The sequence below is a fragment of the Choloepus didactylus genome, chromosome 15, assembly GCF_015220235.1.
Source record: "Choloepus didactylus isolate mChoDid1 chromosome 15, mChoDid1.pri, whole genome shotgun sequence".
NCBI lineage: Eukaryota > Metazoa > Chordata > Mammalia > Pilosa > Megalonychidae > Choloepus > Choloepus didactylus.
Genome location: NC_051321.1, coordinates 7,247,720 through 7,274,624, shown reverse-complemented (window position 1 = coordinate 7,274,624; position 26,905 = coordinate 7,247,720). Strand labels below are relative to the sequence as shown.

Sequence of the window (26,905 nt, the reverse complement as noted above, 5' to 3'; positions counted from 1 at the left end):
ATTCTTCAGGGGCTGTGACCCAGCGTGGAAACTGAGACTCAGACACTGCAGGGTCCCATCCTAGAGGGGAGGGGCCAGGGCCCCAACAGCTACTGTGTCTTTCGGGAGCTGGAGGAGGTGAGGCTGCGTGATCTGAACAGAGTGGTGGCAGGCCATGTCTGGGAAGGAGGGTGTGTTGCATGTCCAAGCACCAAAGGCCACTCTGTTGTATTACAACCCTTCTCTGGGAATGCGCCATCCATTTGTTCTTGCTCTTGTTCTCCTCCTCCTCCATCCCCACCACCATCATCTCCTTCTCCTCGTTCTCTCTCTTTTTAAACTAATTACTTAATGCTACTATTTTACAAATTATTTTATTTATTGTAGAACAGAGATCTTAGGAACATCTTGGAGAAACCCCTTTGATCTTTATCCATCAAGAATTTGATTGTCTGCTAAAATCACCTGAAAATTATCAGCCCACTCTTGGATGCCTCCATTTACGCCTGGTCTCAGTTTTGATGATGTGAAACTTCTTCATAAATGTGTGGAAGCCACTGTGGGAGGAGGCCTATATTTTTCTGAGAGTTCCCGGTTCACTTTTGTCCTTTTTCTAGCAAGAGCTCACTGGTTTCCTCGGTGCACCCTGCTCCCCGCCTCTGAGGTCGGGTGCAGTTTGTTGTTGGCCTGGCCCTGAGTGTGAGCACATAACCTGTTAAGTCAGAGCATCGTACCTCCCACTGGCCACTGGGATGGTTTCAGAAATGGGCCAGTGAGCCAGTAAGAGCCAATAAGATGCCTTTTGGGAGCCTATAGTGTGCTTGCAAGAGAGGCCTTCATTCTTCTACCTGCCCTCTGAGGACGTGAGCCAGGAGCTGCCAGCAGCTGGTTGTCACCATGAAAGCAGACTGTGCCTGAGACTGGAACCAACACAGAAGACGGTAGAGGCCAGCGATGGAGAGAGGATGGACCCTGAGACATCACCTGGGCCCCTGGATCCAGCCATGCCTGAAGCTTCTCCTGGAATTTTCAGTAGCATAAGTCTACCTCTGTGTTTTGTTCATCTTTAAGCCAGTTCGAGTTAAGTTTTCTGTCATATGAAACTGAAAGAGTTTCAAAAATGTTCACATGAACCTTGATATTAACTAGTACTCTGGAAATTCTCAGCCCTCAATAAACAGCCTTTAATAACAGGTGCAGTTATCTTCCAGGCCTCAGAGAGGTGCAATAGCCAAGTGTGGATTTTCCCTTCCCACAGGTGTGTTTTAGAGACTCTGCCTACAAGCACACTGGACACCAGGGTGACTGTGATTTCCAGCCGTGTGTTGTCCTCATCCCCACTGCCTTTTGCTTCTCCACCCTGGCTCCTCAGTAGCAGCGAAGTTTTATATGGAATCCAGCCAGAGGTACTGCATAAGCGCACCTCTCTGTCCAGTCCCAGAATCAATGGATGTGAGACGGTCCCAAGATGCTGATGATTTTCTTTTTATTATTATTAAATTCAGTTTTATTGAAATACATTCACACAACATACAATCATCCATGGTATACAATCCACTGTCTACAGTATGATAACATAGTTATGCACTCATAATCACAATCTATCTCTGAACATTTTCCTTACATCAGAAAGAACCAGAACAAGAATAAAACATAAAAGTGAAAAAAGAACACCCAAATCATCCCCCCATCCCACCCCATTTGTCCTTTAGTTTTTATCCCCATTCCTCCACTCATCCATACACTAGATAAAGGGGGTGTGATCCACAAGGTCTTCACAATCACACTGTCACCCCTTGTAATCTACATTATTATATAATTGTCTTCAGGAGTCCAGACTGCTGGGTTGGAGTTTGGTAGTTTCAGGTATTTACTTCTAGCTATTCCAATACATTAAAACCTAAGAGGTGTTATCTATATAGTGCATAAGGATGTCCACCAGAGTGACCTCTCGACTCCATTTGAAATCTCTCAGCCACTGAAACTATTTCATCTCATTTTGCATCCCCCTTTTGGTCAAGAAGATACCACGATGCCGGGTCCACATTCATCCTCGGGAGTCATATTCTGCATTGCCAGGGAGATTTACACCCCTGGGAGTCGGGTCCCACGTAGGGGGGAGGGCAGCGAGTTCACCTGTCGAGATGGCTCAGTTAGAGAGAGAGAGGGCCACATCTGAGTAACAAAGAGGTACTCAGGGGGAGACTCTTAGGCACCATTACATGCAAGTTTAGACTCTCCTTTGTGGTAATGAGCTTCATAAGGGCAAGTCCCATGCTCGAGGGCTCAGCACATCAAACCGCCAGTCCCAATGTTTGTGACAACATCAACACCAGTCCAGGTGAGGATGTCCAACACATCCGCACCTTCCCCCAGATCCTCGGGGCTGGGGAGGGGGAGGCTGTAAATATATTTTTTATTATCTGCCCAAATTACTCTGGGATGTGTCAGTATTTCATTCCAGCCTATACTAACCTACCGTATCTCACTTCCTATTCAAAGTTCCATGCAATTGTGGTGTTTGAACAAATCGACTGTAGAGTTGTACCATTTAGAAAATTTAGATCCTGTACCAAATAGATATCTATTCCCTTGGTCTCATATGGAAGTTGAAGTTTTAAAACACAGTCAGTTTCAACCTTTACCCTTTGGCCTGGCTTGCCCTGGTCTTAACCAGACCTGCTTCATTCATATCACTAATTGAAGTCTGGGCTCTTTTTCAGCCTTTTTTTTGACAGTGGCTGTATGCACTAATATTGACATTCATATCTGCCGAGCTCTAGCTCTGAATTTCAGGTGTCTCAGAGATATGCATTGTTCCAGAGACCAATGCTGATGACTTTTTGTTGGCTGTTTACCTGGGGTCATGTGCATGGCTGGGCTTTCAAACAGGTCACTTCATTTACTTTCAAAAGCACTGTCTCAGCTAAAGACTTTATCCCCATTTTAACATGAGAAAACTGGGGCTCCCAGAGGCCCAGGGACTTGCCCAGAGTCAGACAGCTGGGTCACTCCCCTGGCTACAGCATGGCGCACCAGGGAGAGGCCATCTGTTTAGTGGTGCCGGACTACGCGTCTCACGCTGGTCACTCAACCTTGCCCCAGATGCTACCAGTTTTGGCGCTATCCTGTCCCACATCCCTGCCCATCTCCACTGCCCACTCACCAACTCCCCCGAGCCCAAGCCCCTGGTTACCCAAGAAAACTGTGCTCTTGATCCACACCACCCTGCAATCCTCTAACTGACCCCATCGCCACTCCCCTTTCCCCCCAAACCTGTCCACTGTGCTCTTGAAAACCATGGTCCATCCTCAATCCCACCCACACCACCCTCACCCTTACCAGCCGAAACCTGGCTGACCCCTGCTGATGCCACTTCCCCTGCAGCAACTCAAGAAGATGTCTGTTTAAATTTCCTCTCCTCTGTACTTCAGGGCTTGGAGAGTGAGCAGTCGTCCTCTCTGCTCTAAAGTGCTGCTGCCAAACCATCTTTCCTTCTCCAGGTGCTCCCGAGCAACCACCCCACACGCTGGGCCTGTAAGTGTGTTAGAGACACTGCCAGGTAGCTGCTTTTCCCCTCCCTTCCACATCATTACTCCAGCAGCAGGAACTTGGCCCTTTCGTGTATTTGGGCCCCCTAGAGCCCTAGGGGGGCGAGTCCAGGCACAGATTGCTTTTGGTGAAGAAGGCAATGGCTAGAAGCATATACAAAAACTAGATGCCACCAGCCTCACCCACACTCTTGAAAATGTTTCTAGCTGCGCCATGTCCACGGCCACCACCCTTGTCCAGGTCCACTGTCTCGCCCCAGGACCACCACGAAGGCACTTTGTGGAGAAGGGCAGGGCACAGAGGGGCACGATGGAGTTGTCCACTTTGTGCACCTGAGACTTCAATGAAAATAAAGGGGCTAGAGAAGAAAGAGAAGTTAGAGGCCCCCATGCCAGGGCAGGCATGAGCACCGCATCCTGGTGGGTGCCAGAGGACAGCCCCTTCCAACGCAGAGCTGGTCTGGCCAGGGGTCCGGCATACTGAGCCCGACCCCCAAGCAGCGGGCGAGTGAGTGTGCCTGACACCCACCAATAAGAATCCCGGCACACACGTTCTACAAAAGGGAGGGGGCATCTGCCAGACTTGGACAAGCTGATGTCATGCTAGAGAGATTTATTCTCAAGTGGCTGTACTGTCAGAAAGGAGCTGGCTACAGGGGATTACTAATTCAGGAAGTATTTAACGTGTGCAACTGTGAGGCGGGGGCCATATGAGGTCAGGTGTCCAAAAGACGTGCCCACCTCCTCCCCCATTAACTTTAAATGAGATTTGTGTCCTTGTCAAAGGCTGTTAAAACCTTGAAAGGGCCGGTGTGGTCACCACCTTGCTCGTGTTTGCAGATCTTGACTGATACGTGCATTTGTGTGTGTGGACATGAGTAGTGTGTGTGTGTGTATGTGTTGTATGTGTGTAGAGGTGCATTGTCCATGTCTTATACAGAACTCACAAAGACCACAGCTACCACGGACAGATGGACTGCACTCCTGCTTGTTATCTCGAGCTGCTTGGCTCCCTGGCCCCTCTCTCTCTGAACCACCCTCTGGTGCCATGGAGCAAAGCCAACCAGGACTTTGAGGATGCAAACTACAAGTTCACAAAGTCCACAAATCCCATCAGAAGAAAAGCCAAGGCAGCTGGAAAATTGTCAAACCAACTGGTTTCCCTACGGAGCACGTAAGAGCCAACTGGTGGTTAATTACTGGGATTTGGAAGGAGTGAGTGCCTTGTGAAAAGGCCGGACTTGGCTCGCCCGCTCCGTTCTGTCTCCTGTGCGGTGGCTGGAGCAGGGAGCCGAGGGCCCCGCCGGTCTGAGCCTGCACCCAACTCCCCACGGTCACTGTTAGAGCGACCATGTTCCCTGCGAGGAGAGGCCCTCTGTAATTTTTTTAAGCAAGCTGCTTAAACAGTAATACCTTAACACTGGCAATTAAGGAAGCATCAGAGACACACAAATATAGAGTCATTCCCCGAATCCCGGGCAATGCTGAAACTCAGGTAGTTTGCAGCTCTGGCCAGTTCATTTGCTCTCAACCTCCCAGGCCTGAAGGACGGCTCTGGGGAAGCTAAGACCCTGGGGAAGCTGTGCTCTCGCCCTTGCCAAGCAGGGGCCTTCTCCACCTTGCCCAGGTGGGCGTGTGGCCCTGCTACGAGGTCTGCCAGGTGCTCTCCCCGCTTTAGGGTGATGGGAAAAGACAGAGGGCGACTGGGGAAGCTGAAGACTGAGCACCTGTCACGGTCACTTACCTGAGACCAGAACACGTGCTAAGGCTGACCACTGAGTCCGAATGTCCCTGCACCTGTCCGTGGTAGTAGCAGTGACCCTGAAAGGGGAGAAAGGTGGGTCAGCAACAGGACTTCTTTGCCCACTTACAACCAATGCCTCTGATCCCTGCCACTTGTTTTTAGTTATAGAATTTCTTTTTGGAGAAAACATTGAATCAGCCATCTTAATATTTAATGCTAAGCCCAATGTGATCCAGCCAGGATCTCTGCAGAAATATCTGATTTACTTAATGATTATCAATAGCATTTTTAAGATGCATCCCGGCGCCACTCTTGTTTCTCTGACACCCTTCAGGGGAGCCCTGATGCAGAATGTTGTATGAAATCCAGCGGCAGAACAAATCACACTGACATCGCCTTTTTACCCTCACGTAAATCGCCTTTTGTAATGAGATGTCAAGCAGTATGGGGTATTTAAGCACAGTGTGAAAAGTAATAAAACAAGGCCCAAATCTATGGCTTATGAAAACAGGAAAGCAGATGAGAGGAAGGGGATGAGGGAAAGAGGCACCTCACCGAATTACCCAATCGAGAGCTGAACGTCTAGCTCAGCAGGAAAGAAACACAGACAGGTCTTCCGTCTAAGACGAAAATCCCTGAGCAACGTGCCGGTGGTATTCTCTTTCTTTAATCATGTAGCTGCTTGCAAAAAGAAACCACAGCATGGATGCTTCCTTAGTGAAGACAGATACTTGTCCAGAGTCAAGGTTAATTTTATCATTGAACAAAGGTTATGTTGCAGCCCAATTATGGCCAACTGGCAAGAAACGGCTGCGGCCCACTCAGCACTCCTCAATCAGTCTCCGAATGCAGCAGCGGGCAGGTCCTGCAGGGAGAAGACGGCCCAGGACAGGGCAGCGGGCATTCAGCTTTTGGTCCATCTCACTGTACCCGTCCAGGCACACAGCTCCTTCGCTTACGCCCACCACAATGCACTCTGTCCAGGGTGGGGCTTGGTGTCCAGGTATCTCAGCCACCCAAGGTGAGAGTCCAAACACCACCTTGACTTTGCCAAGAGCAAGGACCCAGTAGAATTGAGTGGCCCAGGAAATCAGACACTACCATGAGAAAGGGGCTAAGATGAGCTTTTCTGTCACTGAGTAGAGGACGAGAGGCAGGGAAGATGTGGCGGCTGAAGGGACATTTGTTATTTTGTTGGATATTTTCTTATTGATTTTAGGAGTTGTCTGTTCTGGATATTGCTACTTTGCCTGTTATTACACAGGCAAGTTTTTTAACTTTGCTTCTGATGTCCTTTGTTGTATAGAAGTTTCTAATTTCTGTAGTCAAATGTATCTGTCTTAGGAAAAAAAAAAAAAAAAAAGATGTAGTGCCCCCTTGAGGAGCCTGTGGAGAATGCAGGGGTATTCGCCTGCCCCACCTCCATGGTTGCTGACATGACCACAGACATAGGGGACTGGTGGTTTGATGGCTTGAGCCCTCTACCATAAGTTTTGCCCTTGGGAGGACGGTTGCTGCAGGGGAGAGGCTAGGCCTCCCTGTATTTGTGCCTGAGAGTCTCCTCCTGAATGCCTCTTTGTTGCTCAGATGTGGCCCTCTCTCTCTGGCTAAGCCAACTTGAAAGGTGAAATCACTGCCCTCCCCCCTACGTGGGATCAGACACCCAGGGAAGTGAATCTCCCTGGCAACGTGGAATATGACTCCCGGGGAGGAATGTAGACCCGGCATCGTGGGATGGAGAACATCTTCTTGACCAAAAGGGGGATGTGAAAGGAAATGAAATAAGCTTCAGTGGCAGAGAGATTCCAAAACGAGCCGAGAGATCACTCTGGTGGGCACTCTTACGCACACTTTAGACAACCTTTTTTAGGTTCTAAAGAATTGGGGTAGCTGGTGGTGGATACCTGAAACTATTAAACTACAACCCAGAACCCATGAATCTCGAAGACAGTTGTATAAAAATGTAGCTTATGAGGGGTGACAGTGGGATTGGGAATGCCATAAGGACCAAACTCCACTTTGTCTAGTTTATGGATGGATGTGTAGAAAAGTAGGGGAAGCAAACAAACAGACAAAGGTACCTAGTGTTCTTTTTTACTTCAATTGCTCTTTTTCACTCTAATTATTATTCTTGTTATTTTTGTGTGTGTGCTAATGAAGGTGTCAGGGATTGATTTAGGTGATGAATGTACAACTATGTAATGGTACTGTAAACAATCGAAAGTACAATTTGTTTTGTATGACTGCGTGGTATGTGAATATATCTTAATAAAATGATGATTAAAAAAAAAAAATCAATTCTATTCAGGAAAAAAAAAAATGTATCTGTCTTTGCTTCCATGCATTTTGTGTATTGCTTAAGGCTGCTTTCTCCAAGGTCAAAAATATGTTCTTTATTTTCTTCTTATACTCTTATAGTCTTAACAATGAGCTTTTTAATCCATGTGAAATCTACCCACACAGAGTCACTCCCCTTTCCTCCTAGCTTCTGGCAGCCACCAATCTACTCTCTGCCTCTTGGGTTTTGACTTTTCTGAATATCTCACATCAATGGAATCATACAATATGTGGCCTTTGCGTCTGGCTTCTTTCACGTAGCATCACGTTTGCAAGGTTCATCAGGCCATAGCATGTATCAGAACTTCATTCTTTTCTACTGCCAAACAATATTCCATTGCACATCAATTGATGGATATTTGGGTTGTTTTCATTATTGACTATTATGAATAATGCTGTTGTGAACATTCATTTACAAGTTTTTCTATGGATGTAAGTTTTCTGTTCTCTTGGGTTTACGCCTAGGAGTGGAATTGCTGGATCATACAGTAACTCTATGTTTAAATTTTTGAGGAACTGCCAAACAGTTGTCCAAAGCAGCTGCATCATTTTACATTCTCACCAGCAAGGTATGAGGGAGGGTTCCACTTCCTCCATATCTTTGCCGACATTTGTTATCGTCTGTCCTTTGATCACAGCCATCTTAGTGGGCATATTTCATTGTGATTTTGATTTCTATTTTCCTAATGACTCTCTTTTAATATGCTTATTGGACATTTTGCGAAATTCTTTGCAGAAATGTCTATGCAAAGTCATTATCCATTTTTAAATTGGATTATTCTTTTTATCATTGGGTTGTAAGAATTCTTTATATATCCTGGACATTAGCCCCTTATCATATATGACATGCAAATATTTTCTCCCATTTTGTAGGTTGTCTTTTCACTTTCTTGGCAGTGTCTTCTGAAGCAAAAAACTTTTTTTTTTTTTTTAATTTTGATGAAATCCAATTTATGTTTTTCTTTGGTTGCTCATGCTTCTAGTGTTGTATTTAATGAACCACTGCCTATTGTAACATCACAAAGACTTACACCTAGTTTTCTTCTCATAGAAGTTTTAGTTTTAGCTCTTACGTTTAGGTCTTTGATACATTTTGATTTAAGTTTTGTATTTGGTGTGAACTAGAGGTCTGATATAATTCTATTACATGTATCTATGCAGTTGTCCCCACATTATTTGTGAAAAGGCTCTTCATTCCCCCACTGACTTGTCTCGGCACCCTTGTTGAGAGTAAGTTCTCTTTTGTTATTGTTCTTTTTTCCCCCAAAGTTTCAAGGCTATTGCTGCCTATTTTCTCTTTCTGGTGAATTTTAGAATCAAATTAAGTTCCAAAAGAATCCACTGAGATATCAGCTGGGACCACACTGAATGCATAGTTCAACTTGGAAGTATTTGTATTTTTACAATGAAGAAAGAGCTTTCCTATTCGTGTTTATAGTAGGTGTCTCCATTTAATAAGGTTATTTTTATGGCTTATGCCTACCTATTATATAGCTTTGTTGACAGCATGAATAGGATCTTTTTTCTATTACATCTAATACATGGCCACTACTGGTGTAAAAGAAAGCCTTTTTTTTTTTTTAAGTTGATCCCTTATCAGATCCTCTTGCTGGACCATCTTATCAGCTTAATACTTTGCCTATACTATATTTTGGACTGTTTATGTTGTTGATCATATCAACTGCAGATAATGGAAGTTTTGGGGGTGCCTCTTTGAACCTTCCGTACAATATTGAAGAGTGGGGTGACTAGGTGCTCAGTGGCGAAGAGAATTTCACACAAATGGAAAGCACGTGCAAAGGTAGTGTGCGACGAAGGGGGGGTGGTCGTTCAAAGAACAGCGTGCGTTCCGCTTGGCTGAAGATTCCAGGGCAGGCACATGGTCCCACACCCCCCGTCCCCCTCCCTGGGGAGGCTCCGTCCTCTCCACAACCACGTGGCTTAGGACAGGACATGGGGGGCGGGAGGCGGACGCCCCTGCCCAGCCAGCGACACCAGCCATCCACCCAGAAGCCCTGGGCCCCTTAGCCTCTGTTGAAACAGATTCTGAAAGGCTCACGGTCCCTGCTCCAGATAACATTTTGATGGAGTACTTAGGGGTGGCAGGGGAACAATTCTCTAAACATGAAGGGATTTGGTGATTGGAATGTGAGGCCCCAAGTCTTCACAGAGGTCCAGCCCCTCCCCAGGCCCCTGCTGCACAGGGTTTGTGGGGTGGGGGGCAGGGGGGTTCAGTCAGCAGAAATGGAAAGGACAAGCAGCAGATTTTATAGATTAGGCTGTCTAGGGTAATCAGCACTGTTTTGTGGTTTATTTTTAAAATTTTTTTATTGGGGTAACACATAGATAACACAAAATTTCCAATTTTAACTATTTTTAAACGTACACTTTAGTGGTATTAATTATATTCAGTCGTATGCTACCATCATCACCATCTATTACCAAAACTTTTTCATCACCCCAAAAGGAAACTCTGTACCCACTAAGCAATTACTCCCCATTCCCCCTTTCCCCAGCCCCGGCAACCTCTAATCTACTTTCTGTCTCTGTGAACTTGCTTATTCTAGATATTTCATATAAGTGGAATCATGTAATATTTGTCCTTTTGTGTCTGGGTTATTTCAGCATAATGTTTTCAAGGTTCTTCCATGTTGTAGCACTTCATTTCCATGGAAAATTAGTTTTCCATTGTATGGATGCACCATATTGTGTTTATCTATTCATGTGTTGATGGACACTGGATTATTGTCACCTTTTGGTTATGATGAAAGTATCTGCTCAAGTCCCAGTTTTCAATTATTTGGGGATATCTAAAAGTAGAAATTGCCAGGTCATATGATAATTCTGTATTTAGCTTTTCAGAATCACTGGTTTTTGACTGTTACAGATCTTTCAGGGTTCCATACAAAATTTCCTCCATTTTAGAAAAATGTGAAATGTTGCTCTTAAAAAAAAAACAAACAGCTAAATACAGGTTAAAAAATTATACAAACCAGATAGTGAGAGTAATTTTAATTACTGAACTCTGAAATTTCAAACACATTTATTCTCAGTCTCAATTTATTTTTAATAGATTATTTATCAAATGTACTTTCAAATTAACTACCAGAAACATAAGCTCATTAAAGCATGAGCTGAGAACAAATTAGTATAAAATTAATTTCCAGTTCAAGAACATGGTTGAAGTATTGCTTTAAAAACAGGGAGGGAAGGAGGATGGATTTTCGCTCTCATAAACTGTTCCTTAAAATAAACAATCAAAATTCTCTTAATCATTGCCAGAGTCAACAACTTATTTCTTAACCCTGTTTGGCTTACCTTCTGACAGTTGACTAACAAGGCCACCGCTTGCTCCTGACAGTGATCAATTTCTTTGATTATTTAGCATAGTTAGCAGAACCCCATATTCTAGATGCTCCAGGGCAATTATATTTTCATGAAATGTTATTTTGTCAATAAAGATAATTCACTAAACGTTTAAACAACTGTGATTTCATTTTTAAAACATAGCAATTTATATGGATCAATCTGCACATCAGAGAGACAGGCTTGTCACACCACGTGCCATGTGACTGATCCAGAAATTTGATTAGGGGCTTAGAGAAAATGGCTCTCCTGCCCCTCTGGGGATGGGGGCTGCCCTCTCTGGTGGAGCAGGGGTGGAGTGGGCAGCGCAAGCAGCCTCTCCAGCTCTGGCCAGTGTGCCCACCCAGGAAAGTCTCCAGGTGACGGTGTGTCCCACATCCGAGGGCCAGGCAAGAAGCCAAGAGGCAGGACCAGCCAGGCCTTGTGGATCTGCAGATCCTTGGCCTGCTTGGGTGGGATGTGGCCACACCAGTGAGACACACAGCCATCCCGCTCAAGGAAGGGCTCATGCCCGACTGTAACCCTCGCCAAGGGACCAGCTTGCACAACTTTCCTAAACTGCATCCCCCTTCCGCTCTCTGATGTCCTCAAGAGTCTCAAAACCATCCAGTCTCTTTCTTTTTATCATGCTCAGGTCTCCAGAGGCCTTGCTGAACAAAACATTCTCCTATTAGGACGGTCGTGTTGGGCTAATTCTGCTGAGCCAATACATTTTATCCCTACCAACAAAACAACGTAGAAAATAGTCCCAAACGTGTCTAACCACAAAATTACATCTTTTCCTTCACAAAATCTCTAACCATGCATATATACTTATTACTTAATCTAATGCATTTCTCCACTCCAGAAAATGTTCCTTCTGTTTCTTACTGCCAATCATATATAATGGTGGGTCAGAGGAAAGTGGAATTAGAACTCTTGAACCTGAAAATCTGTAGCCCTCAATACTATGCCACACAGGAAATAAAATAAAAACTGTGTTACCCAACTATCAGTGGGATTGAAAGAGGGATTTTATATGTTAAATTGGTAACAAAACTGGTCGGAGCTTCTTGTTGCTAAAGACCGTTATCGACAAAGCCTGTCAGGGCGTCTGCTGGGTGAAAATTATTTTCAGTGGTTTTACATTGGGCCTCCTCCCCCCAACCATGGGCAGCAGGTTAAACCAGCCTGATTTGGTGCCTGAACTGGATCACAGTGTGCTGGCTGGAAGGAAGCTTCGGGCCCTCCAAGGCCAGCTGGTCACTTCGCTGAGCAGAGAGGAGGAAACCAGGCCCCGGCTGGTTACGGCCTTGCTCTGGTCGTTGAGTCGGCGCCTGGTATGGCGGGAACGGAAATCCAGGCCGCTCAAGTGCACGCCAAACGGCTGCCCCTGTGCCACGCTGCTGTGAGGACATGAGCCCTCACCGGCCTCTCTCCCTTCTTGAAAAGGAAAGTTATCACCTAAAATCCAAACTTGGATGGGACGCTTTTCTTGAGTACAGCCGGGCCTCACTACATCCCACTCAGGGGATCCCCGGAGAGTGAAGTCATCCTCAGACTCAGAGAGAAAGCTGCAGAGAGGAAGGACAGGAGGGAGTATGAGTGTGAGAGAGTGTGAGTGTGTGTGTGAGACTGTGTGTGACAGTTTGGCTATGTGTGAGTGTGTGTGAAAGTGAGTACGAGTGTATGAGTGTGACTGTGTGTGTGAGAGTGTGAGTGTGTGTGTGAGACTGTGTGTGACAGTTTGGCTATGTGTGAGTGTGTGTGAAAGTGAGTACGAGTGTATGAGTGTGACTGTGTGTGTGAGAGAGTGTGAGTGTGTGTGTGAGACTGTGTGTGACAGTTTGGCTACGTGTGTGTGTGAAAGTGAGTACGAGTGTATGAGTGTGACTGTGTGTGTGAGAGTGTGAGTGTGTGTGTGTGAGACTGTGTGTGTGACAGTTTGGCTATGTGTGAGTGTGACTGTGTGTGTGTGTGTGAAAGTGAGTACGAGTATGAGTGTGACTGTGAGAGAGTGTGAGTGTGTGTGACAGTGAGGGTGTGAGAGTGTGTGTGACAGTGAGGGTGTGTGAGTGAAAGTGAGTACTGTGAGTGTGTGAGAGAATGTGGTGAGAGTGAGAGAGTGTGCGAGCGCATTGCTGGCCTGTCTCAGCGTGACTGGGATCGTGTCTCCACGCACACCGCGTGTCTGCTTGTGACTAGAGCCCGGCGCAGAGCTTTCTGGCTCAGGGACCAGCCGCTCCAGCCCTGGGTTTCTCCGCGCAGCCCTGAGGGCGCCGGGAGGCTTCCTGGAGAAGCGAGTCTCCACACCCACAGCCCAGGGTTCTCTCTGCTCGCAGCGCTGGCAAGAATGAAGCAGCCTCGGGGCCACTCCGTGTCGTGCTGTGCCGGGATTCCGGGGGAGAGAACAGCTCAGGAGACCACGCTCCAGCTCTCGGGCGACTCTCAGCAAACAGGTGCTGGAAGCAGGTGGCCTGAGTGGGGGAGAACACTGGGCCACCCGGAGTTTTAATCCGTAAAATGGCATGAACACTCTCTGCCCCAGGTTTCATGGATCCAATACGCAGTACCCAAAGAAGCAGTTTGTCAAGTGTAAGGCACTGTTACAAATCTGGATACAAACATGAATATTTTAAACTCCAGCATGGTGTCAGCTGTGTTTTCTTCCTGTTTTCCTCCACACCCAGCCCCAGCTCAGTATATTTTTGTTGAATGAATGAATGAATGAATGAATGTGAGAGAAACTGACCCTGTTTCAGTTTCCTAGCTGCTAAAACAAATACCATCCAATGGGTTATGGCATTCCTTAACAGAAGGAATTGGTTGCCTCGTGGTTTCAGAGGCTGGAAGGCGTGCTCCTCCTGGGGTTGGAACCTTCTGGGCAGCGGGCATCTGTGGGGTTCCTTGGCTTCTCTGTCACAGGGCAATGCACATGGCAGCGTCTCTGCCTTTCTCCTCTGGGTTCCGCTCACTTCCAGGTCCTGGGTGCTCCCGGGGCTTCTCTTTCCATGTCCCATTTCCTTTGCTTATAAGGACTTCAGCCATGTAGGATAAAGGCCCAGCCTGCTCAGTTTGGGCCCAATTTAACTCATAGCATCTTCAGAGGTCCTCTTTACCAAGGGGTTCACACTGCACAACCAGGGGCTGGGACCTGAACATGCCTTTTGTGGGGGACGTGATTCAATCCCCAAAAACCTACAAGTGGGGTCTTTCTGGGTAACGCACCTGTGTATGAGCTCAGGCATATTTTCTCCAACCCATCCCCGAGCTCCTGGCCTCAGCCACCGTCTCCTCTCCCCTGGGATCCACAAGAGCCAATGGCCTCCCTGTTCCTGCTGAACCCAATCCTTCTCCCTCTGATCACCCACTTCCTACTGCAGCCAGTGGGGTCTTTCTAAAGCCCTCACCTGGCCATGGTGCTCCGTTGGCTGGAACCTTCTAATGGCTTCCCAGTTTCTCTCCATCATATCTGAGTTTATCACCATCTCCTGCGCTCTGACCTCTGTCAACTTCTAGATACTCCCCCACCCCCCAAGTAAAGCTCAACACCAGCTGGAATGTCTCCTCCACCCCCTCCCTTGGATCAGACCCCCTTGACCTCCAGCTTTGGGTTCAAACACCCCTTCTTCCATGAAGTCTTCCATGATCTCTTAGACCAGACCAGGCCCCTCAGACTTTCCTTCAGTGCACTGGGCACTGATTTCATGTCTGCGAATGCCGTCACCCTCCTCCCTCCTCAGCCCCACGGGGCTCCCTCTCGAGCTTTTTTTCACTGCTGGGTTCTCAGGGGTGGCCGCTGAGCCTCTCACAGAGTAGCAGCTCGGTTAAAATGCAACAAGTGAAAGCATTTCTACCAGAGCACTGGGGAAGACTCAGAAGACCTTCTGGACGGCTATTTGAGCCTGTCCCAGAGTCGTCTTTTGGGATGCAAATAGCATAAATGTCCAGTGCATTGTCTTCTACAGGCCTTATTAAAGAGACAATATAAAACTAGCCTTAGATGTGGCCAGCAAAGGACAAATCCACAAATATCTCATCCTGTCAGGGCCACTGAAAGATAAAAGAAAAGTGGTCTGTTTCAAAATTAAAACCAGCCACTACTTTGCTTGTGTCAACTAGCTTATGCCGATTGTTGAGAGATTAAAAGAAAAAAAAAAGCACTTTTAGCCAAAAAACGGTCCTTATTTTATATATAATTATAAATTTATGAAAATTCATTGTGTGCTGACTTTGGGGGACGTAGAGATGAGTCAGCAAATTTCTTTTTGTTTTCCAGCCTGATTCAATTAAAACAAAACCTGAAAGGCTACATCTGTCTCCTTACCACCAAAGACAAAAGGAGGCCTTGGACTCCGGTCTGGGGGCTTCTGCTGGAGGCACCAGCTGTTCAGGGTTGTGGGTTTTATTTAGTGACGAAGATTATTCCCTCCTTATCTTTATGGCAAGCTGGCTACCAACTCAGACTTGTACGCAAAGGAATGGCTGCTGCAGGCAGCTGCTGGATTAAATGAAAAGTCATTTTCTAGTAGTACAAACAATAAATGTTAGTTATTTTAGGAGGGTTGGGACTGCCTATTAAGTCACCCTACTTAAGATGCATTCAAAAAGTCAGATGAAGATCAATATACAGTATCAGCATAAATACTTTCCCAAAAGGGGGTTCTAGTATATTCTATTAAAGGATAAAGCATCAGCCTGGGCGGAAGTGAGGTTTCCTGCAATTTCCAACCTTTCCTCTTCCTACTGCCCTCCTTGCCAGCTAAAGCCCTGAGACCCATCTTGGAAAAGCAAATTGCTCTTATTCAGACTGCTCCCTGGAGGCTGGCAAGTCTCCCCCGTGCTGAGCGGAGGCCGAGTGAGACAAGCCAAGGGCCTGATCCTTCCCCTCCCCTCAGAAAGACATGTTCATGTGGGGAGGGTAGAGAGATGGAGCATAAATTTACCCTTCTCTACAGTCACCTCATGGAAAAATGAGGAGAAGGAAAAAAGCCCCCACCTCTCTCTGCTCCCACATTGGTCATGGAAGACTGGACAAAACCCAGCCTCACCCCGCACAGAGGCAGCTACTGTGGACGTGCTGGCACTTTCCAGCCAGGAGATTTTCCTAGAGCCTTATGTGGAGCGTTGGGCTCTTTCAATCCAAGTCCAAAACAACCTGGCAGCTGCTGGACCCTCCTTTAGCTAGTTCTCCATGTTTTTTCCTCTTCTCTCTTACTGTGTTTTTCCTCCCAAATGAGAAAAAAGGAAAAAAAAAAAAAAAAAAAGAGATGCCTAAGAGAAAGAAAATTCATAAGGGAGATTGAAACTGAAACCATGAAGCTGTTAAAATAATCCTGGAAGCAAAGCCTCTAACATCTTCTAGACAGGTCCATGTTCGACGAGTACATTCACGATCACAGAAAATGGATGTTTGGCGGATGCCAGCCTATTATAATAACCAGAATCTCTTTCCTGTTTTTGTTTGGAATAACAATTTACACTGGGGAGGTAGCCTTCGTGATAAATATAAAGCTTATTTTAAATGAGATCATCTTAGGAGAGAAAAGAAAAAAAAAAAAAAAACGAAAGTCAAGTATAAACTCACAGCAGCAACTAACACACATGAGGCTGATCCTTAAATCTTGGTTTTTGCCTCCATCTGCTGTATTCCAGATTCTTACATAAAACGGACTAGGGGACATCCTCATTGGCTGTCCCATTGCAAACTCAAGGAGGACAGAGCCACACTCGTTACGTGCTCTGCCTGCCAACCGACAGCTGCCCCTAAGTGTACCAGTGTGGGACAGGTTGTCCCTCCCAGGGTCTCCGCTCCAGGGCTGAGGGTGTGCCAACTCCCTCCATCACTGTCGCCAGAGCTTGTCTCTTCTGCTACTCAACCCCTCTTGCGTACGGCCAATCATTTCTATTCCAAAGCCCACCTTTATGAGTGAAACCTTCATCAACCGCTATAGGTCTCTAACAAATATTCCTGCTTCCCGTCCACCAGCATTCCCACCAACCTCTCTTCCATTCTGCTATCAGAGACCCTTCCTAAAGGAGAAACTGAACAAGTTCTTCCTCTGCATGGAAACTTTCTGGGGCTCCCAGCTTTCAGTAGGATAAAGTCAAAACTCCTTAGATGGAAGCTTTCATACCAATCTTGCCCCTCTCCTTCACCCGTTATTAAGGACCCAGATGAAACAGCACCTTCTCGTGGAACAGCCAGTTAAAACCAACCGCTGCCTCCATAATGTTCCAATAGCATTTTGTATACACTTCTTACGGTAGCAATTATATTTAAATACAAACACAATTGTATTTAAATAACAATGATTTTTTTTTTAAGTGCTCTGCCTTTCCCATAGAATTAAATGCCAAGGAATATGTTTTATTAAACATGTATCCGCATACCCTGACAGTGTCTGCATACAGAAGGTGCTTAATAAATACATATACTTTTTGAGTGAATGAATAAATTCTGAATGGCATCATCTAAGGTGTTTCAATGATAAAAAAATAATTTTTTGAAAATTTGGCATATATAAGATGCTATACGACACTCTATGGGGGCAGAAAGGGAGTACAAGAAACATTCTCCACCCATGAAAGTTCTTATAATCGACCTAAGAAGTAGCATAGATTATAACTGAAAAACTAATATCAACTATAATACTTTTTCATATAGATGCTAATGTGTTGAGCTACATTAGATAGACCAATGGTGAACTATCCTTGCATTCCTGAGACAGTAACTGTTTGGTTATACAGCATATTTAAAAATGTGTGCTGGATATGGTTTGCAAATATTTTACTTAGGGTTTTTGCAGCTATGTTCATAACAGAGACTAGGTTATAATATTCATTTTGTGTTTGTTCCCTTTTTGGTTCTCAGGAATCACATGTTCCTCAATAGGTCTGATAAAACCTACCTGTTAAAATTATTTGGGTCCAATGTTATTTGTATGGGTAGATTTAAAAAATATTATTATTGATTTAAATTTTCTATAGAATTATATTTAAATTTTTCTAGTTTACCTTGAATTAGTGCTGAGAATTTACAATTTTTAAAAAAGTTATTATTGTATATCATATTCTTGTGATTTTTAAACCTGTCTTAACAATAGTTATATCTTTCTTTGCATTCCTAATTTTGTGCACTTGGGGAATTTTTTTTTCCTTGATCACATTTGTAAATGTTTTGTCTATTTTTTAATATTTTCAAAGAATTAGCTTTTGGTTTAATGGATCTCTATTGTTTTTTGTCTTCCTTTTCATTAATTTCTCATTTTTTACCTACATTTCTGAGAGAGGCATATTTAAATCTCCCACCCTGATGAATTTGTCTATTTATCCTTTTAATTATTTCAATTATTGCTTTAAATAATTTGAAGCTATTTTGCTAGTTCATAATCTTTACCATATTAGTAAACTGTTCCTTTTATCATTAAGTAAGACTTCCTTTATCTTCAATAATGCCTTTTTTTTCCCTAAAGTCTAGCTTGTCTGACAATACTATTCCAACAGCTTTCTTCAGTTAAGATTTATCCCTTATATCTTTTTCCATTCCTTTACTTTAATAACCATTCTGTACTTTGAGTATGACTCTTATAAAAATTATATAGCTGGATTTTATTTTAAATTCTAAGCAGATAATCTGTTTTTATTCCAACAAGCAGATTTGATCTATTTACATAAAATACAATTACTGATAAAGGTTAACTCATTTTTGTCTTGTGTTTTCATATGTACTCTGCTTCTTCATTTATTTTCCTTCTTTCCTGCCTTCTGTTGGGGTGATACACTATTTTTATTCACCCTTTGTTTATGGGGAATTATACATTTATTTTTTTCTATTCTTATAAGGGTTATACGTAAATTTGCAAATTATGTACTTTACTTATAAAATCTAAAGTTACACAGCATTTCTATTTTTCTCTGTATAATACAAATTTCTTTGAATGTTTTAAATCTATCCATCTTGTTTTAAACCACCTAAATTTAGTCATTATTGTCATAAATACTATTTTATATAGCTTATTTAGATTGATTCACATGAAGATATTTTGTTCACCATTGCTTCCCATGTCTTACCCTTGCCTCTGTGTTCAGTTTCCTTCTACGATTCCTTGGTAGATACTCTGTGGTAGAATCTGAGTAGTAAATTATCTTGTCTTTGTAAGAAAATGTCTACTTTACTCTTATTTTTATAAAATACTTTAACTGAATATAGAATCAAAGTTGATGATAATTTCCCCTTAAGTCTCTGAAATTTTTTCTGATGAGAAGTCTGCGTCAGTAAAATTGTCATTCTTTTGTGCAAACCATTCTTTTTTTCCAAGGTGGTTTCAAGATTTCATCTTTGGTGTTCTGCAGTTTCAGTATAAGCCATCCTGGGGTGTGTTTATTTCCTGCTTGACACTTGGACTTTCTTCAAGACTCATTTATGTCTTTCCTAACTTTAGGGAAATTCTCATCACATGCTGTTTAAAATAGTCTTTTCCCTATTTTTTCCTGTTTTTTCATTCTGGAATTCCTATTAGAGGTATATTGGACTGTCTTGGTCAGTTCTCTTGAAGACATTTCATATTTTCTCTGATCGCTCTCTACTATCTTGCCTTCCTGGAGGTGCCGTCCCCTTGTTTCCCTTGTCTGGTGATGTTGCCTACAGTGCCTTTCCTCATTGTATGGTTTGCAATTTTGATTTTGGACTCATACTCAATATTTTTATTATTCTTATTTTTTGTGTAGCTATCTCATGTAATTCAGGTTGTAGAAATATCCATACTGAACTATTTTGGGTTGGTATCAGCCTGAGGCCATGGGAGTTTCATTTATTTGGGACTGGTTTTGAGGCTAAGATCTTGACTGGGAATTCCATATTACAAATCGGTACACCAGCCCACCCCATTCCCAACAGACATGCATGGGAAAAACTGGAGTTTCAATTTCTCCAATTTTTATGAAATATTTTTTCAAGTCAGGACACCTGGCAGAGAACCCTCTTTCTTGCCCTTCTCTGGGCCAGTGGCAAGTTCTTCTCGTGCCTTTTTCACAGAGGAAGCAGTGTTCCTGGGGACCCAGATTTGCAAGGTTTGCCATGGAGGCACCCACTTCTCTCATCCCAAGCCCTCTGGCACCAGTTTTTCTCTGGGTCCTAAATAGCCCTTTGGTGTCCAAAGACCCCAACTCACAAGCCTACTTCTCTGCACCTGCATTCTTTGTTTCTGCCTCCTGGGGATTTCTCCAACTCTCTTTCAAAGCTTGACTGGGGCATTGACAAGATTTCTTATATTTTATCCAGGATTCCTATGTGCTTTCTTTGGGCTGGAAGAGCTCACCTACTCATTCCACCATATTGCCAGAAATCAGAAGGTATCAGTTCATAAGTGCCAAACGTCAAATGTGTGCTAAAGAAAAAAAAATGGTGGCATCATGCAGACAAGGGAGAAATTACTGCAGATAATAATGGCTATTTGACAAAGCTTCAATTATAAATGTAAAACCTTCCTCTAAGTTTATTCTTTCCAAACAAATACCCACGTCTCTTTAAAACAAATAACCTTTCCTGGTCCAGAGGGCAGTGATTCTGTCTTATTGCCTTTGAATTCCCCTATTCACACATGGGACTACGCACAGAGGATGTGCTATAAAAGTCTGTTAAATGAACAAACAAGATGAGCATTTTGTCTAAATTACATATGAAACTTCAAATGCCAAAATAGCTGAGAAAAGGTAATAAATGTCATATTATAGTAATAATCATGACATTGAATCATACCAACATTGTGTATCCACTTATCTTAAGGAGGTTGAGCAGAGCCAATTTTCCTTTGAATTTCTTTAAGGTACTTCATAGTTAAACTCAACACAGTTCAGCCCAGATATGACTGCTTTCAGAGGAATCCCAAAGTTTGGCTCACTTATCTAGGCTTTTAGATAGGGTCTGCCCCATGTGCACCCACAGCCCTTGGCAGAGAGTTTCAAGTTCAGCCCTGCAATGAAGCCACATCCCCAAGGGCTGTCCAGGCACACACCTGGCAATGGCCAAGTTTTTCTGAAATCATAATGTAATGCCTGAACACTAAATGACTCACAAGCTCTTTTGGGGGGCCTAAGGAAAAAATCTGGGCACGTGGTTTTGCTCAGGATTAAATGCCTACAAAGTTTAAGCAAACATTTGATAGTACAGTATTATCATGATCCAAACATGCAGGAATTACCGTGTAATTTCGAGTGAGGGAGACATCAGTGCCATCTTTCAGATAATGGGTTTCCGTGAAACTGCTAGCAATGAGACCTCTGCAGAAAAATAAAAGCAACATTAAACAATGAGTGTAGAATTACACTGATACGTTGCTTGTTAATGTCTAGGCCGGGGGCAGCAAGGGATGTCGTCTGACATCCTCCTTATTTTACCGATAATCAAACGAGGCCCCCAAGGGCTGTTCAAGTTACCCAAGGAAAGCCAGGAGGAGAGCCAGGCAGGCAAGATTCAGATGTGTGTGCTGTGGACAACACCACACTTACTCCATGCAAAGCTTCCCCTTTCTCCTTTCCACCTCCTCCCAACACACACACACACACACACACACACACACACACACACACACACACACACACACACACACACTCTTCTACAAATAAGGCAGGCAGGTTTCCGAGTCGAGGAAAATCACATGCCTGGAAATCACAAGGCTCCGTAGACTGGAGTCAACAGCTACGTCCTGTTGGGAAAATAATTTTGGACCCACTGTGTAGCTCCCGCTGGCTCTCCCACAGGGAAAGAAAGAGCTGTCAATATTAAAATGTCAAACAAGAGACGAGAATGACAATTAAACAGTAAAAGCAGCTCTGAATGAGGTGAGGAAAAATGATCTGAGACATAATGAAATATTAAATTTCTAAGACAAACAAAAAGAAAAACTGTTTATCCAAACTAAAATTATACACAATCTACTAGATCTCCATCAACGATAGCCAAGCGCAGGTTTAGGTTTTAAATGATTTTGCAACTTCTTACATAACTTGCACTATTTTGTCCTAGTCAGTATAAACACAAGAATTATTTCCTGTGTACCTACCATGTGTTAGGGGTGGTACTAGCTGCTGGGGTACAAAGGAAAATAACACCAACCCCTACTCCTGAGGAAATTGCAGCCTGGTGGGGTGATGGATAAAATATAACCCAGTGGAGGAGCTGTCACAGGGGTATGGGCAGAGTCATATCAGGTGGCCTAGTAGAAGGGGAAGGCTTTGCAGAGGTTGCTGAACACTGGCCCAAAGGACGGAGGGGGAGTGAGCCAGGCAGAGGAGGGGCTGGGAGGACAAGGCACCCCAGGCAGAGGATGACAGACCAGGCTGGAAGAATCTGGAATCTGAGGAGCCAGGTGGGTGCAAGACAGTAAAGGGTGCTAAATGAAACCTGGCTTTTATCTGCCCAGACAATAAGGAAACAAGACATGATTTAAATACTGCACTTTGCAGAAGGTCTAGCGGACAGGGGGTGATGTCTGCCCTCCCCCATCTTCAAAGACTGCTGGTCACTCCACTGGGTTCTGCTGGGAGTCACCTCACTCCAGGTCTGGAGATGAATGTGAGACCCAAGTTAAGCCAACCTCGAATCTTCCCCACAGTGTGTTTTGAGCTGGAACTTCCAGAGAAGTGGTCTTTCCTCTTCGGTACCCAGTCTCTACGGGTGGGATCACAGAACTGCCTTCAGCCTGGCCCCTGCTTCAGGAGGATGCTGGCTACAGAGGACAAAGCATCACACTGCTAGGTCAAGAACGGAGATGGGGAGATCTTCCAGGAGCCCCTGGGACCGGCTCTCCCTTTTGCTTCGGCTGATTCAAGTTGGGTTTTACAACCAGAGTCCTGATCAGCCTGGTAGGGAAGGAGTAGAAGTGGGGTTGCTGCAAACGTGACAGTATAGGAAACACTTTCCTTACAAAGCCAAACTTCTTTATACCCTCCCAGCCAAGTCCAGAACTGAGGGTAATCTCTCTGTTTTATATGGATTTTGATATAGTCAGGATATGCCTGTGTAAATCAGTCAGACCCTTACAGCGAGTCTGAGGTGCACTCGACTCAACAGGAAGTGTTCCAGTAGTGTGCGCCAAAAATATAAAGCACAATCTTTCACACACCCTATGAAGGCACGTGGATTCTCCTTGTCTCCATGATTTTCCCTCTGCTCTGAAGTATACAAATCACACTGGAGGAGGCTCAATTCCCTAAAGGCCCCGGCTCTCAGACCACATATAATTCCCCCAAGTGGAGGGAGGTGGCAGAGACACCAAGAAGCAAAGTTAGGAGAAGTTGGTTGTGGCCACCTGCATTCACGCAGCAGAGAGCCCCAGGAAGGCACGGGAGGTGCTGGTGACCTTGACAAGGACAGGTGCAGGGGGTGGTAGAAACAAATGCGGCCGAGGAGAAAGGGACAGGGACAATACGTGATCTTTCCAGAGGAATGGTTCTGAAAGGAGAAGAGAGATTAGATCTGATATCAAGAGACAGTTGTTTTGATGAAGGGACTTGAGGAGGGCAGGTCATCAGAGAGGGACAGTGGGTCCAAACTGCAGAGGAGCAGGTAGAAGGATGCCCACATCACAGGGGGCGGGGCCGGAGGAGCTGGGAGAGTCTATGGCTGGCACGAGGTGGGATCCCCTGTGGTAGATGGAACTGTGTTCCCACAACAAACACGTGTTCTTAATCTTAATCTGCATCCCTGTGGGTGTAAAACTACTATAAGTAGGCATTTTGAAGACTTTATTTTTAGTTAAAGTGTGGCCCAATTGAATGAGGATAGGCCTCATCTGTTTCACTGGAGCTTTTATACAGAGAAGGAACTGGCAGCTAGAAGTTGAAGAAGGCCACACAGGAAGTAGATGGAAGTCAGCGGAAACCAGAAGAGCTGATGATAGGGCGGGACATTGTCATGTGATGGGAGGCAGAGATACAAGTCAAGGAACCCCAAGGATGTGGCAAGCCAGCATCAGAACCCTACAGACTCCAGGAGAGAGCAAGTCTTACAGATACATGATTTTAGGCTTCTTCTAGCCTCAAAACTGTGAGCCAATGCATTCTTGGTGTTAGCCAACCCATTGTGTGGCATGTACCTTAACAGCCTGGCAAACTAAGACAGCCCCTGTGCTGGTTTGGATCTGTTATGTACCCTGGAAAAGACTATGTTCTTGTGGGGGCAGACCTATTGCAGGTGGGACTTTTGATGAGGTTGTTTCCATGGAGAAGTGACCCTGCCCATTCAAGGTGGGTCTTAATCCCCTTGGCTGGGTTCCTCTTTGAGAGGATAAGAGGCAGAGACATCTGGAAGAGAGCTTAGAGAAGCAAAGAGAGATGCTAAGACAGAAGCCCAGAGACATGTTGGAGAAAGCCACCGAAATGAGAAGCTAAATCTGGGAGAGAAGGATCAGCAGAGCCAGCCATGTGCCTTCCCATTTGACAGAGGAGCCCCAGACGCCATCAGCCTTTCCTCAGAGAAGGTTTCTACCTCTTCATGCCTTAATTTGGACACTTTCATGGCCTTAGAACGGTAAATGTGCAATGTAATAAATCCCCAATGAAAAAGCCAGTCCATTTCCAGTATATTGTATTCTGACAGCTTTCCCAAACTGAAACAGCCCCAATGGCCTCAATTTTCTTGATGGCGGAGGAGCTTTGGTCAGCTTCAGGATCACAGTTGAAGGAAAGAAAGGTCAGACATTTGGAAAACCATCCCACAACTTAAAAAAGATGCACATTCATCTGTCAACTGTCCTATAATTAGTAATTAAATTTTATTAATAATGTTATTATTTTACCCCATATTTTATTAATAATTTAGTAATTCAGTTCTTAACCATTTTGGATTCTTATTACCTAATGTGAAGGGGAGTAACACATGAAGAAACTTACAGAACAAATACACATAACTTAAAGGCTGTGAACCAGGCCTAACCTGCTTAGATGGGTGTCAAAGGAGAAACTCGTTTCACAAATGAATGATATGGAAAATCCATCAAGAAAGCTGGGGCTTAGGGAAGATTAGCTTTTGGTAGACGACTGTCGGAAAACCTGTTGACAGAGTAATTTTGGGGTTTAACAGCAGTAAAATTAATTACAAGGTTCTGAAATGTGACTCAGTGCATTAAAACAAAGATCAATGGCTATTTTTTTGCCTAACACCTTTCGTTGTTATCCAGATGTCATTTAAGTTAAGCAGAAATATAAACACAGTCATACTCCAAGCTCTAGAGAGTTCTTAAATGCTATTGTATGTTCCTGGTTGTTGAAAGAGTGAGAGAGGGGTTCTGAGCTCAGCCCTGACCGCTAAAGCACTGAGTGACTCGTTCCTGCTGAAGATTTTCTCATAAAGCCTGTAAATGCCGATTTATAGCTCAGATGCAGGAACAACTTGTGTGGATTCCATCCTCCCAAAATATTTCATAAGAAGGAAGAAACCGTGTCTACTGGGGATGGGGTGGGGAGCTGTTCTAAGCCCTTTATAGTATCTCACTTGATCTTCATATGAGCCTTCTGGGTTAGATATTATTTTATCCTCAATTGAAATGAGGAAACTGAGACATCAAGAGGTAGACTGGCAGAGCCCAGGGAGTTTGGCTTTAGAATTTGCTTTCTTCACCACCATGGAGCACTACTTTCACAGGCTAGACAACAGATAATTGCTGAGCACTTACTGCCAATTTCAAAGTCATTGGGCATGTATGGCTGAAGAAGATCATTCAGAAATTATATTAAAAGATTATAATTGAGGTAAAATTCTTTCTTACAAAATCTCTTGCATTTCTGAAATGATTTGAGTATTGAAACAAAAAAAATTATCCCCAAATAGTTTTTAATATTTAATCATTTTTCAATGTTGAAATTATCCTACTCTCAATTTACGGTTACATAATTTAGTTAGAATGTCATGGATTTCATTAAAGTGGCATATTTTTTCCCGAAAACATGAGAGGCCAGGAAGAAACAACTACTCACTCTGACCTCTGGAAGCCCTTTCTTGTCTAGCCCTAGCTTTCCAGTGCATTGATGTTCCTCTTTGTGCTCTGCCAGGATTCTGTTGGAGGACTTTCCCCTTCTATACCATATTTCTTGTTTACTTGTACTCCTCCCACACTGAGTTGTGCTAAAGGGCAGAAACTACCTCCCTCAGTCTAGCACAATGCCTAGCACAGAGTAGATGCACGATAAATAACTAGACAATAAAAAGAGAATAAGTATTATAGAAAAACAATGCAATGTGGACAGAATGTGTCCAAACTAATTAGAGTGATTTTAAATTAAAGAAATATGGTTCAAAATTGCTTTCATTGATCACAGAAGGGGCATGGGATGGGGGCAGTCACATTTACTTCCTTGTTATTTCAAGAATTCCACACGCTGAAGGTCATCAGGATCAACCCTGGCAGCTTATCAATTTTAGAACTGTTTAAATGAGAGAAACAGGGAGGTAAAAGTTGAGAGATTGGCATCAATTACTTAGAATGTGAAAAAACACAGATGACATGCCAACTTTTTCCGATTATTTCTTCGAAGCATAAGGGTATGGTCTGGAATTTAATTATTCTGTGTAACATACTCATATAAAAGTGTCACAGGACAGCTCTAGTTTGTCAATTACCTCCAGAAGGCACTGCATACGCTCTTTGCAATTAAATAGTACACGCAACGTGGACTTCAGTGATTTCTTCTTCCTAGTAGACTGATTCTGCATTCAAACAAAGTATCCAACCCAGTTTTCTGCTGAAGATTTACTTCACAAGTTATTAACCTACAAATTACGAAATCATTCATATAGAAATTTGGATAGTGATTTTCTCCTACGAGAATTTGGAAATACCATTATGAATATTTTCATATGAAGGATAAACTGCCTGGAGTTTTAACAAAGCACAACACAGAATAAAAACTATAATTAAAAATCATGATCAGGATTTTCCTAATTCTAGGA

The 26,905-nt window shown here is 43.9% G+C and overlaps 1 protein-coding gene across 3 annotated transcripts in view; it reads right to left on the bottom strand.

Moving 5' to 3' along the window:
- ADAM12 (ADAM metallopeptidase domain 12) overlaps positions 1–26,905 on the bottom strand; it is a 353,203-nt gene that overhangs the window by 125,017 nt on the left and 201,281 nt on the right. For all 3 annotated transcript variants that reach the window (XR_005211989.1, XM_037805049.1, XM_037805050.1), the window contains exons 4-5: positions 21,159–21,237; positions 5,275–5,351 (exon numbers count right to left, since the gene is read on the bottom strand). Coding sequence is in view for 2 of the 3 variants with exons in the window: in XM_037805049.1 (XP_037660977.1) it covers positions 5,275–5,351; positions 21,159–21,237 (156 nt within the window). In the remaining variant the exon portion in view is untranslated. The remainder of the gene's footprint in view (positions 1–5,274; positions 5,352–21,158; positions 21,238–26,905) is intronic.